This window comes from Phyllostomus hastatus, unplaced genomic scaffold (assembly GCF_019186645.2).
Source record: "Phyllostomus hastatus isolate PE091 unplaced genomic scaffold, TTU_PhHast_1.1 phas_contig_159, whole genome shotgun sequence".
Taxonomy (NCBI): domain Eukaryota; kingdom Metazoa; phylum Chordata; class Mammalia; order Chiroptera; family Phyllostomidae; genus Phyllostomus; species Phyllostomus hastatus.
Window position 1 is genome coordinate 6,522,179 of NW_025333640.1, and position 12,998 is coordinate 6,535,176.

A 12,998-nucleotide genomic window follows, 5' to 3' on the forward strand; every position below is an offset into this window, starting at 1 on the left:
CAGATATGCAGGGCGGCACATCTCCTTGACTCCCTGTTTTATAACTGGGGGTTCGTGCCTTTTGACCCCTATCATTAAACTGAAAGGTGGTTATTTCCACCATTAAAACCTACCTCTATGATTAACAGAATTAACTGGAAAGAAGACTTCACAATAAAAACCTGTTATGCAAAGCAGTCAGTAGTAGGTGTGAGGCCAGGATCCCTCAGCCGGCCGGCAGGGCCGAGATCAGCCGTGAGGCATGAGGCGTGAGCGCACACTGGGGACATGCTGCCCTAGCACGAGGGGGAAGCAGGGAGTCCCATCTCTCGTCTCATACGGGAAACAAAGGGTTGAGTGAGGTTGTGCAAAGGTTTTAAAGAAATACAACCAGAGACACTAAAATGAAGAACAATCTGACAGTAACCAGAGGGGAGGCGGGAGGGGTTTTCAGGAACAACTACAGAGGACACATGGACAAAACCAAGGGCGGGGTGGAAGCAGGGGAGGGAGGTGGGAATGGCTGGGGTGCGGGGAGTGGCGGGTGGGGTAAATGAAGACAACTGTACTTGAACAACAATAAAATAATTTTAAAGAATCTAATGGCCTGCTCTCTCCGCCACATCTATTAATCTATACTTCTCTCTTTCTCTGATCCCAGTAGACCATTTTCTTACCTCTGCGTGAGGAAAAGGTGGTTCTGGGAGATACACCTTAGTCTGTTTGTTGTGACAAAGCCTTGAGGAGAAACAGAGAAGCAAGTCAGGTAGGGCACACGGGGTCATTTGCTGCCACCTAGTGGTAGCAGCGCAAATAACAAGTACTGAAGTTAAAATTTTCCTGCCACTCATCTCACTGTTAATAAAACCCAGCGATTACAGAGCACTCAGGACAGAAATCTCTTGTGAACATTTTTTTTAACCTTTAAAACCCTCAGTACATTTTTTCTTAAGAGGCAACCTTGTTATTTTGGAATAATTTTGGAGGTACAGGGAAGGTGCAGAAACAGTACCGAGTGCCCCTCCCCCAGGGCCCGCCCCGATGTCAGATGTCGGTGCCATGCCTAACCACCACGACAAGCATGTTACACTGAAAGAGTGACCTCAGTGCGTCACAACTAACTAAATTCCAGACTGTACCGCTGTTCTGCCAGTTTTCCACTCGTGTCCTTTTTCTGCTCCAGGATCTAACTAATCAAAGATATCCTGCTGCATTAGCAGGGTTCAACACTGAGGCGAGTACCATGCCTTTTTCAGAGACTCAGCTTTCTGTTTCTCTCCCCACCAAGCACCAGCGGTAGCGCAAACTGGAGAGTGACTGAGAGACACCTCCACCTGGAGACGCCGCGACGTCTCAGGTGGCGTGTGCGTACAGTCCTCCTGACAACCACGGGCAGTGCGCACGTGGGGCGGGTGTGGAAGTCCAGAGACAAGATCTTGGCCACGACTAAGAGTGGGGGGAGCCTTGAGAGAGTGATGAAGGGCGGACAGAACGGTGTTCACACCCTTTTGATGAGAAACTCAGGAGAACACTGTACGTCAGGCCACCACACCACTAAAGGGGTCAAACACACCCAAGTATGTGTGTTTTCACACCTGAGTGTCTGGAAACACGTCTGAGGCACGGCTGGGTCCAGTGTAAAAGTCAGCCCATTGCCTCCAGCCCTCCCCTCTGGCCTGGCGAGTCAGGTTCAAAGAGGCGTCTACACGATCCTGACAGGCTCACTGCCTTCCTGTGTTCGCTTCGGCAGCACACGCACTACATGAGAATGATAGAGATTAGCATGGCCCCCGCGTAAGGGTGATAGGAAGTTCGAGAAGTGTTCCCTATTTTTATGACCAGAGATGCTGAAATACAGAACAAACTGACAGTGACTGGAGGAGCGGGGGGTGGGAGATAAGGGGGGGAAAGAAGGGCAAGGGTCATCAAGGAACATGGACAAAGGACTCCTGGACTGAGGGTGGGGGTGGGCGGGGCTGGGGAAAGTGTGGTGGGAAAATGGAGACAACTATACTTGAACAAAAATAAAAAAAAGATTAAAAAAAGGTTCACTGACTTCAGACTGTTCAGTAATTCACTCACTCTAGATTTGATCAAGCAATTTCCTGCTGTAATAAAACTTAATTTTGTCAAATAGTGTGCTATTTAATGAAAAATATATATAGTTTTTCTTTCAGGTTTGGTATTATAAATTTAGACAACATGGGCTTGGGCTTTAAAATCTGTTTCCATTTTTGACGCAATTTTACTTTTAAGAGGCAGAAGATACAGCATGTGAGAAGATAAAAATACAACATTTTCGTTACTAATTTGGAAAGTGCTGGCTATGCTAAGTCTTTATCTTCCAGGCTTCCTCCTCTGATAACTATTCTGAACCTCAGCAACGTGGCACAAGTGCCTTTCATCACCACCGCCTTCACCCTGCAGGTGCGGAGAAGCTGCAGCATGGAAGTTTCACGGTGGACCCGGGGTGGCGAACGCACAATTCAGTATACAAATGATGTATTACAGACTCGTACGCATGAAGCCTATAGAATTTCATCAACCAAGATCACTCCAATAAACTCAATAAAAAGAAACAAGGAGTTCCACAGCAACGTGAGGATGAAGCAGGATCACTTCTGTTCTTACTGCCTGAATGCAGTGCCTCCACCAAAGGGAACTCTGCACGGAGAACACGGACATACCACTCGGCGAAGATCTGGGAGAACTCCAGGGAGCTGTTGGCCACGGGCGAGATGAAGTAGAAGGGCAGGCTGGAGAGGCCGGCCGAGTCGATGTACTGGTACAGGCACTCCAGGAGGTCGTAGATCACCCCCGAGGGGTAGCAGGGCACCAGCACATTGCCTCCGTTCCGCACAGTCAGCGCTGCAAGGGGGGCAGCCGGGAGGGGACAACGGCATCAGAAGAGCAGTTTCATAGAAGTAGGATGAAACTGTTATTTTTTCAAGTTTATTTCTTTGTTTTTGTTTTTTTTTCCTAGAATGGAACTTTTAAAAAATAATGTTTGGGTTTCTTTCACTTCCCCACTCTCTGTCGGCACGACCCACTTCACAGCCACAATGACCTGCCGGCTCTGAGGGGCAGCCCGGCTCTGTCCCTGTCTCAGGCCCCAGGCGCAGGGTGGGCAATGCAGGGTTTGGGCTGTGAAGGCCACCAACAGCAGCCGAGCTGCAGGACAGAAGACCCTCCGGGCTCCTCTCTTTAGCACCTGCTCAGAACCTCACTGGGTCTGTCTCCGTTTGGCCTCTGACTACTGCTGAATGGCCGACGACAAAATAGCCTATACCGCCACCGCCCCCCGCCCCCCCCCCCCCCCGGCCCATTCTAGTGGCATGCTCTTTTAGGAACGTTTGTAAGATAATGCTCCCTACTTTAGATACCCTCATCACACAAGGCATTATTGCAGCTTAGGGATATACTTGTATTAGAAGTTACAAGCAGCTTTAAAAAGTCTAAGTGCCCACTCAGGCTTGGTTTTTGCTGGCTTTTCTCGCAAAACCGAAACAGGCAGCAGTGCCCTGAGTGGGGGCAGGCTTGCTCTCACTGGAGTGCAGTGCCCTGGAGAAACTGCAATCAGGGGGTCAGGACCCTGAGGGCCGACTCCAGTCCTGCCTTTGCCACAAGCCACAGGACTCGGGGAGGCCCCGGCAGCCAAGCGAGGCCTCTGTTTCCTCATTGGTTATATGAGGGAGTGAGCTGGGTCAGTGGTTTTTAAGCTTTAGTTTGTGTGAAGATGTCCAGGGAACTTGCTGAAAATTCAACTTTTCTTCTGGGTCTTTCCCTTCCCCAGGCCAGTGGCCGGGCCCCCATAGTTGCATTTTTGATGAGGGGTCCCCTTGAAGCAAGTGGTTACTGGGCCTGGCTCTGAGAGCCAGTTGAATTAGAAGGTGCTGTGTAGACCTAAAGTTCTTTGTGTTTGATTCTAGATTATAAGCCAACACACAAACCAAAGATTCTGTTTGAGACCAGTCCAATGAATTTTTCAAGTAAGAATAAATTCCTTTGGTTTAGTATCAGCGAAGAACAAAAAAAGATGATGCTTGCTGGCTCAGCCAAGGGAGACTTGGAAGGACAACTCTTCCGTAGGAGAAGACCCTTTCTCTCGCCCGGAGCAGCAGCAGGACCACTTACAGTGCTGCAGGGGGAGGGCTGAGCGCGCCAACTCCCCTTGGCTAACTGTTATGGACTGAACGGTGTGCCCCCAAGTCACACAGCGAAGCCCCTACATGATGGTGTGAAGGGCGGGGGCTTTGGGAGGTCCAGAGGTTTAGATGGGGGTGGAGCCCCCATGATGGGATTAGTGCCCCTACAAGTGGAGGAAGAGACACCACAGTGGCTCCTCTCTGTGACAGGAGGACACGGGAGAAGGTGGCTGTCTGCCGGGGAGGAGGAGGGGGACCGATCACGGTGGCTCCCTACTCCCAGCCTCCCGACTGTGAGAAATAAACGTCTGTTGTGTGTGAGTCCACGATATTTTGTTACAGTAGGCTGAGCTAAGACATCAATCAACCTGCACTTTTCTAGAAGAAAGGTAGGATTTCTAGATTTTATTCTTGACAATTAAGTTCAAAGAAAAATAAATTTCTTCCAGGTAGCAAATGCCCCACGTCTCTCAATTTAGTTTTCTCCCAGAAGAAGGAAAAAAATAACACCAACCAAACATTAGGGAAAAAATACACCTGTTCAGTGGTACCGCTGCTGTGAAGTCACAGTATGTACACAGGGAGCCGTCAGTGAAGGTTGTTGCATGGGCTCTGCCACTTTAAGCAAAACAATGTATAATGAAGCCAATTTTACCACAGGCTAATCAACAGAAACAAGAGTTACCATATTGCCCCGGATATAATGGGCACCCACATTTTTTGTGTGCATGATACACAGGATTATTATACCCGTGGTATTTAATCATTATACCCATGTGTATACAATGTGCATCCTTATTTTTCCCTCAAAAATTTGGGCAAAAAAGTGCGCACTATACACAGCAAAATGGGTAAGTTCCTACAGTAGGCATCTCAGTGACCTATACTGAAAACAACATTGAACGAAGACATTGTTTGAAGACTTCTGCACCGTCTTTTTTGTGCTATTATTTGCACTGGTGTGGTTCTTCCCTGGTCTGACTGCTGTCACCTGTGAGCACCTCGGCTCCGTCACCAAATCCCACCCCACAGCAAGAAGCAGATTAAATAAGAATTTTCTATATAAATAAGCGAGAGAACGTTGAGTGTTTGTTGTGTAACATGCTAAAAATTCGAATTTACCGTTATAATAACCGTTATTATGGCACCTTCAGACTTCGGTTGCTTACGAACTGCTGTGTTTGACTTCAGGTTTTGAAGGATGAGCAAAAGCGGGTGGGAGTCAATGGGGATGAGGCCGCAAAAGGGGCATCGGAGGGCGTGACTGTGACGGGAAGGGGCACAGATACTGCAGAAGCAGAGTGTAGAAAAACACACGAAAAAGCTGCCCAAGCCAAGACTGGCGTGGCTCACGTACCCAGGTTGCTGAAGAACTCGCCCACCATGCCGTCCGGGTTCGCGGTGGGGATCTGGGTGAGGCCTGTCAGAATAAGAACGTCGCTGTTTTTGAGAGATGCTTGGTCCATGGGCTGAAAAACCAGAGAACTACAGTTAGTAATTTAAAAAGAGATGTTATGCACAAGTAGTAAAGGGAAAAGAGAATACTGATGCTGCTCTTTCTATGTGCAGCTCATCACCAGTCCTCAGGGGTGATAGAAAGTATGTCTGGACTGGGGTGGTGAGCACATGGTATCAGAATTCACGGACTTGTACACTTAAGATCTTAGGGTTTCACTATATACCAACTCTACCTCAATGAAAAAAGCAGAGTTCTATAATGCTTTTATTCTTTTCAAAATATCTCACGTTATCACAGGCAGTTCTCAAACTCGAGGGTGCATGGGAATCGCCTGGAGAGTTTGCTGAACTCAGGTCTGCAGTGGGCTCGAGAATATGCATTTCTAACAAGCTCCCAGGAGCCGTCCCTGGTGCCCGTGTGGGGGTCATGCCTCGGGAACGACTGTGCAGTATAATGTGATTCTCAGATCGGGTCTGCAAAGTATGAAATCAGTGTTTGTTCTGAAAAAACAGAAGCTGGGGCTCAAGGCGCTGAGGTGACTTTCTGTGAGTCTCGGTGGCAGAGGAAGCGGGCAGAGCACCAGGTCGGGAATCAGAAACATCAAGCTTCCTCCCAAGTCCGTCAGTAGCCACGTGACCTCAGCCAAGGCTCTGGGCTGGGTTTCTTGTAAAATGGGCATATTTCTGGACTCATCTCCCTCGAATGACCTCTGAGAGTCTCACAAGCTAATATTCACGACATCCTTGTGAACTGGGAAATCCTGTGGCACAGTGTTATGGGACCCTCAGGAGGCGGGGTTTTTATTTTTACCTGCACAATCTGAATTTTTTATTTGTTTGTAAATAAATCCAGATTCAGACTGGAAACAAAGCTGAAGGCCCACAATCGAGATGCTGGAGAGCCGACTCATATTTTCATTTGGTAACAAACACACCTTTTCCTCAGTGTCATTCAATATCTCATTGGAATGTTAGAAGGAGAAAGCCAGAAACACAGTTCACTAGGAGGCCTCACCCCTCCTTTCCCTGTTCCACCCAGATTTAAAAAAAAAAAAAAAAAAAAAATCCAAACTGTAACCCAGCAAAAACCCACCATCTGCACTGTTATCTCTGAGTATATGTGGCTTTCGATGTATTTTCTTTCTTTTTTTTTAAAGATTTTATTTTTTAGAGAGGGAAGTGGTGGGGGGGGGGGAGAGAGAGAGAGAGAGAGAGGAACATCAATGTGCGGTTGCTGGGGGTTATGGCCTGCAACCCAGGAATGTACCCTGGCTGGGAATCGAACCTGGGACACTTTAGTTCCCAGCCCGTGCTCAATCCACTGAGCTACGCCAGCCAGGATGATGTATTTTCTTTTAGCATTTTATACAGCCTGGATATAAAGGTTTCATTATTTTTTTTAAATAACATGACTGTTGTTATATAAGCTGCGTTATAACCCGAAAAACATTTCTTTAATAAGAATACAGAAAAAGTATGGCTATAATTAGACTGAATAGCTTCTAATTCCTATTTGCAGATGTATGCTGATGTGTATAAAAGCTTCTCTGGTGTGTGGGAGAACTGATAGATCCATTTGTGCTTCTCCAACACACGCAGACCCGTTCATGGTGTCCACAGAAGGAAGGGAGGGGCAGTGAGTGCAGTGGTTTACAGCAGCACATGTGTAACGAGACTGGGAATGTTGACTGTGTGTGTCATGTGGCAAACACAAGGAAACTAGAATGGTGACAAAAGGGACCAAGTTTCATTGGGTACCATTTTCAGCTTAAAATGGTAATAATTTTATATGCATCTTATTAGAACAAGCCACTAATGATCCCCAGGGCGGATGGGAGGTGGGGGAATTCAGACGGCGCAGAAAGGCCCTGAAATGGTACACAAATTCTGTGTGTGCCTGCATACATTTTTCTACAGATTTCATTGGATTGTCTCATGGGCCATGGGTCCAAAAAGTTAAGAACTACTGATCTAAATGAAAACATATAATGGAGAACAAATTCTGGCCCTTAAAACATTACCTCTGAACCTCAGCCATCACCACTGCCTTCCTTTGAAAATTAAACACCCACATTAAAAAACAAACAACAACAACAACAACAACAAAAGCAGTCCTATAATATGGTTCCCATGTACCTAATACACAGAACAAACACAGGGAGGCTGCCAAAATGAGGAGACAAAAGAAGTATGCCCCAAATCAAAGAACAGAACAAAACCCCAGAAAAAGAATTAAATGAAATGGAGATAAGCAAGCTACCAGATACGGAGCTCAAAACATTGCTCAGGATGCTCAAAGAACTCACTGGGTACTGAAATAGCATAAAAAAGACCCAGGCAGAAATAAAAGTTGCATTAAATGAAATAAAGAAAAATCTACAGGGAACCAACGGTGTAGGGGATGAAGCCGAGAATCAAATCAACGATTTGGAACACAGGAAGAAAAAAGCATTCCATCAGAACAGCAAAAAGAAAAAAGAATTGAAAAATATGAGGAGAGGCTTAGGAACCTCCGAGACATCTTTAAATGTACCAACATCCAAATCACAGGGGTGCCAGAAGGAGAAGAGTAAGAGTAAGAAACTGAAAACTCATTTGAAAGACTAATGAAAGAAAACTTCCCTAATTTGGTGAAGGAAATAGACATGCAAGTCCAGGAAGCACAGAGAGTCCCAAACAGGTTGGACGGAAAGAGGGCCACACCAAGACACATCGTAATTAAAATGCCAAAGTTAAAGAGAAAATCGTAAAAGCAGCAAAAGCAGACGGTTACCTACACAGGAGTTCCCACAAGACTGTCAGCTGATTTCTCAAAAGAAACTTTGCAGGCAGAAGGGACTGTCAAGAAGCATTCAAAGCAATGAAAAGCAAGGCCCTAAAACCTAGGGCCTCTATCAGCAAAACTATCATTTAGAATGGAAGGGCAGATAAAGTGCTTCCCAGACAAGGTAAAGCTAAAGGAGTCATCAACACCAAGCCATTATTATATGAAATGTTAAAGGGGATTATATAAGAAAAAGAAGATCAAAACAGTGAACATTAAGATGGCAATAAATTCAAAACTATCAATAACTGAATTCAAATAACTAGGCAAACAAGCAGAACAGGAATAGAATCATAGATATGGAGATCATTTGGAGGGTTATCAGTGGGGAGGGGGAAGGGGAAAAAGGTGCAGGGAATAAGAGGCACATATTGGTAGGTACAAAATAGACAGGGGGAGGTTAAGAACAGTATAGGGAACAGAGAAGCCAAAGAACTTATATGCATGACCCATGGACATGAACTAAGGAGGAGGGGCATGCCTGGAGGGAATGGGGGTTACTGGGTGGAGGGGGACATGGGGGAAAAAATTGGGACAACTGTAATAGCACAAGCAATAAAATGTATTTACAAAAGAAAATAAAATTTAAAAGAAAAATATAATTATACACAGAAAATTTAACAAAATAAAAGGGTAAAGTATGCAATTCCATGTGTTGCGGCAATTTTATGTTTTGAAAACCTTGGCAAAACGAATAAATTTGACAAACTTGGCAAATTTTTGACTCACAAAATATAGCTCAACAACCATGCAAAAAATGAAAATGGTTATTCCTGGCCTAGACAGTTTGATGGGGAATTTGACTTTTAAGAAAAGATAACCCTTACTTTATATATTTATGGCATTAGAAAAAGGCGAAGAGGAGCCCGAATCACTTAATGAGACTAATTAATATAATTTGCTTCCAAACAGAGATAGCAGAAGAAAATAATACATGGGTTCATTTTTCACTTATGAATATGATAACTTCAATAAAATACTGACCAACTGATTCCAGGTGGGCATTTTATAAAGAACAAATTGTACCCTGATTTGTGTGGCTCAGTAGGTTGAAAGGTCACTGGTTTGATTCCCGATCAGGGCACACGCCTGGGTTGTGGGTCAGGTCCGTGGCCAGGGGCATGCAAGGGGCAACCAACTGATGTTTCTCTTCCTCTCTTTCTCCCTCCCTTCCCCTCTTTCCAAAAATAAGTAAATTCTTTAAAAAAAGAAAAATAATAAATTGTGATCACGTAACATTTATCCAAGGGATGCAAGGATGGTTAAATGTAAGAAAAGATAACATTATAATTCACTCTATTAATGTTCTAATTGAAAGAAATCACATGATTGTCTCACAGACTCAGAAAAAAAATTTGTTAAGGTACAACATCTATATTTGATTTTTAAAAATCAGAAAATTAAGATTAGAGGAGAAGCTCCTTTAACTGATAAATACAAACGTATAGTAAGCATGTAGTTAGAAGAAACTACAAAAGCATTTCCTTTACAATCTGGTACAAAACAAGGATGCCACTCTCATCACTTCTGCTGACATGGGATTTCTCTTTCCCCTCTTGCAAGAGCCTACTTGCAAGAGGGGAAAAAGAAGTAAAAGATATAAGGACTGGAAGGGAGGAGACAAAACTGGTACTTCTTTGCAGATATGGTCATCAGTAATAAATACTAGAATTAATGTGAGAATTTGGCATGGGTGCGGAATATCAGATAATTAAGAAATTAATGCCGAGGCCCTGTGCTCAGTCAAGGCTGGTTCTCCTCCTCGTCCACCTGGGGTGCTGCACTTTCTTTGGCCTCATCTCCTCCAACTCTCCTAACTTTTTTATTCAGGACTATTCTTCTACCCCGCACTGTCTACTGGTAAGTGTTCCCTGCAGCCTAGCCTTTCTCCCCAGCCCTTTATGCTTTCAAAACCTGAAGACTCTCCAATCTGCCTCCAGGCTTGCCTGCACATCCATGCTCCAGCTCGGTGTTTCTCCCAAAATCCTGTTCATCACACCAGGAACCCTTTCCAAAACTAGCACCCCCCGCCCACTCCTCCTTGTCAACTGGATTAGTGCCACCGTAACCATTCTCAATGTCACCCTAGGGCGTGAAATCTTTGACTCGCATTCTTCTTTCCCCAGAGACAGTGAGCATTCAATATATACTTGTTGAATGGCAGAACTGCCAATGTTTTCTTTAACTATCTCTCCATTCCTGCCACCTCAGGTTCAGTCACAGCCTCACCCCCCGGGCTGATCAAATCACCAAAGCAGCCTGCCCGACTCTCCCCCTGGCTGGTGGGGGCTCCGCTCACGTCGACCAGTGCTGGCCTTTTCCCGTCACACCTGAGGCACCACTGCCACAGTGGTGTGTAACAGCTGCTCACAATCCGTAAACACATGTGTGTAGCTGTATTCCGGCAAAACATGGTTTACAAAAACAGGTGTGGGGGTCAAATTTGGTCCATGGGCCAGAGTTTGCTGACCTCTGAAGTAGACTATATTTCTTGAACCCAAACTTTTCTTATCCCTGCTAATTCAATATAGAATCCAATTATCTGGGTAAAAGAAAATCTAATTTATTTTCTTTTTTTTACATACAATACTGATTGCCAGGTAAGAATTAAAATTAATTACTTAAGTATGTTGCTCATTACTTTCAAAACCTTATTTTCCCTTTAAATTTATGAACCTTGTAAGAATAATTTACTGGAAATTACATCAGTGGTACTGTAAAGGCTTTGATGTAAGCAGGACAAATAGGAAGACTTGGCAGTCAAGTAATCTTTCTGTCTTTTGTGGAGGAATAGATCAAGAATGATAGAAGCTGCCAATAAAAAATTTGATTCAATGAAGCTGATTACGATGACATTGATGGGTTTTTGATTTCAATAAGCGGGAAAAGGCCCAGAATTCTGCTAGCTATAGGAAAAAATTACAGCTTGTCCCCTCTAGACCTTGAGATGAAACTTAATTATAAAAGAAGGAATAAAAAACCAGAGCAGAGTGGCAGCTCAGGAGCACCCCACTGTTCCAGACTTCCAGCAGCCACTCTCCTCCCCACAGCAAAACGGGGCCTGGACTTCCCCAAGTCACCGCCGTGCAGCCGTCCATCCACCCACTTTCTAAAACTATACCCCGCCCTCCTTCACAAACATGGAAAGGACCAAGATTTTTAAAATGAACAGTAAACTCTACAAATACCTAGGATGGAATAAATAATACATTTATAACAATGTTTATGTACTTAGCTTCTTGCTAAAATGACTATTTTTTTTAAAAGTTGAGTTTTTTTAAGATTTATTTATTTTTAGAGAGAGGAGAAGGGAAGGAGAAAGAGAGGGACAGAAACATCAATGTGTGGTTGCTTCTCAAGCGCCCCCCACTGGGGACCTGGCCTTCAACCTAGGCATGTGCCCTAGACTGGGAATCCCACACTCAATCCACCGAGCTACACCAGCCAGGGCCAAAATGACTGTTAATGAATGACGAATTTAAAATCTTCCAACAGCTTCTCTCTACACACTAAGATAGAACCCAAACTTCTCATCGTGGCAAGTGCTACATGACCCGGCCTCTCTGCTGACGAAGCCATTCGAGTACTGAGGGTGCTGCAGTCACAACGGTCTTCCCTGCTCTGCAAACACACCCATGTCCCTGCGCTGGGGGCCCTTCACCGGCCGGGTCTCTGTGAGGGGGCGCCTTCACAGCCTTGCATGGCTCACTGCTTCAGGCCTCGGTTCCAATGAGAGCTCCCCCCGAAGCTTTCCCCAACCTGCTGATCTAAACTAGTCTCTAACCCTCTACACATAACCCCACTCGGCTGGTTTCAGTAATTATAACACAGTCTGAAATTACCTCGCTCATTTATTTTCTGCATACCATCCTCTTTCCACACAGCAACTGAGCCTAGATCCCTGGGCGAGGACTTTGCCTGTGGGTCATCCCTGACTCTCTAACAGCTAGAGGGGCTCCTGGCACAGGGTAGGCCGTTAGCAAATAGTAAGTAGGTAATGTCTGCTGAGTAAACAAGTGTCCGTCTCTCTCCTACGTCAGGCTGTGATTATTAGAAATATGGGAAATCTCAAAACCTTAGAGGTGCCCCTAGAGGCGGCAGGATCTTACCAAGGAACCTGAGATTCTAAAGGTTGGGACACACGTAACCTAACGTTGCTGAAGAGTATCTGTAGAATATGAGGTTTCCGCTCAGCAAGCTGAGCAAGCTCTGGAGACCTTCTGTACAACACTACACCTGTAGTCCATGATAATGTATGAGACAGTTACAAATTTATTAAGAGGATAGGTCTCATGTTAAATGCTCTTACTACAATTTTTTAAAGTGTCTACAGAAATAAAAAGTAGGAAGATTATAAAACTGCTGATTGCACTTTGAATAAATTCTGAATTTGGGCTAAATAACCAAAAACCTGAGCTGTTGAGTGAGGGTTTAGTTACCTGGGGATGTGTGGTAAGCAAGGAGGACCCCGAGACGTATGACACTTTCTCGTAATGGGACTGAATGATCCAGTTGGAGCTCCCGAGGGCGTAGCCAGAGCTCAGAGGGGTCACCTGGACTGCACCAAAAAGCTCCTGGAAAGGAACCACAGT

At 45.0% G+C, this 12,998-nt stretch overlaps 1 protein-coding gene and 1 pseudogene across 1 annotated transcript in view; one reads left to right on the forward strand and one right to left on the reverse strand.

Annotated features, from left to right (window-relative positions):
- INTS9 (integrator complex subunit 9) overlaps positions 1-12,998 on the reverse strand; it is an 86,331-nt gene that overhangs the window by 13,280 nt on the left and 60,053 nt on the right. The window contains exons 8-11 of the mRNA XM_045831786.1: positions 12,846-12,980; positions 5,482-5,593; positions 2,667-2,847; positions 657-717 (exon numbers count right to left, since the gene is read on the reverse strand). Coding sequence (XP_045687742.1) covers positions 657-717; positions 2,667-2,847; positions 5,482-5,593; positions 12,846-12,980 — 489 coding nt within the window. The remainder of the gene's footprint in view (positions 1-656; positions 718-2,666; positions 2,848-5,481; positions 5,594-12,845; positions 12,981-12,998) is intronic.
- Positions 1,714-1,813, forward strand: LOC123814240 (annotated as a pseudogene).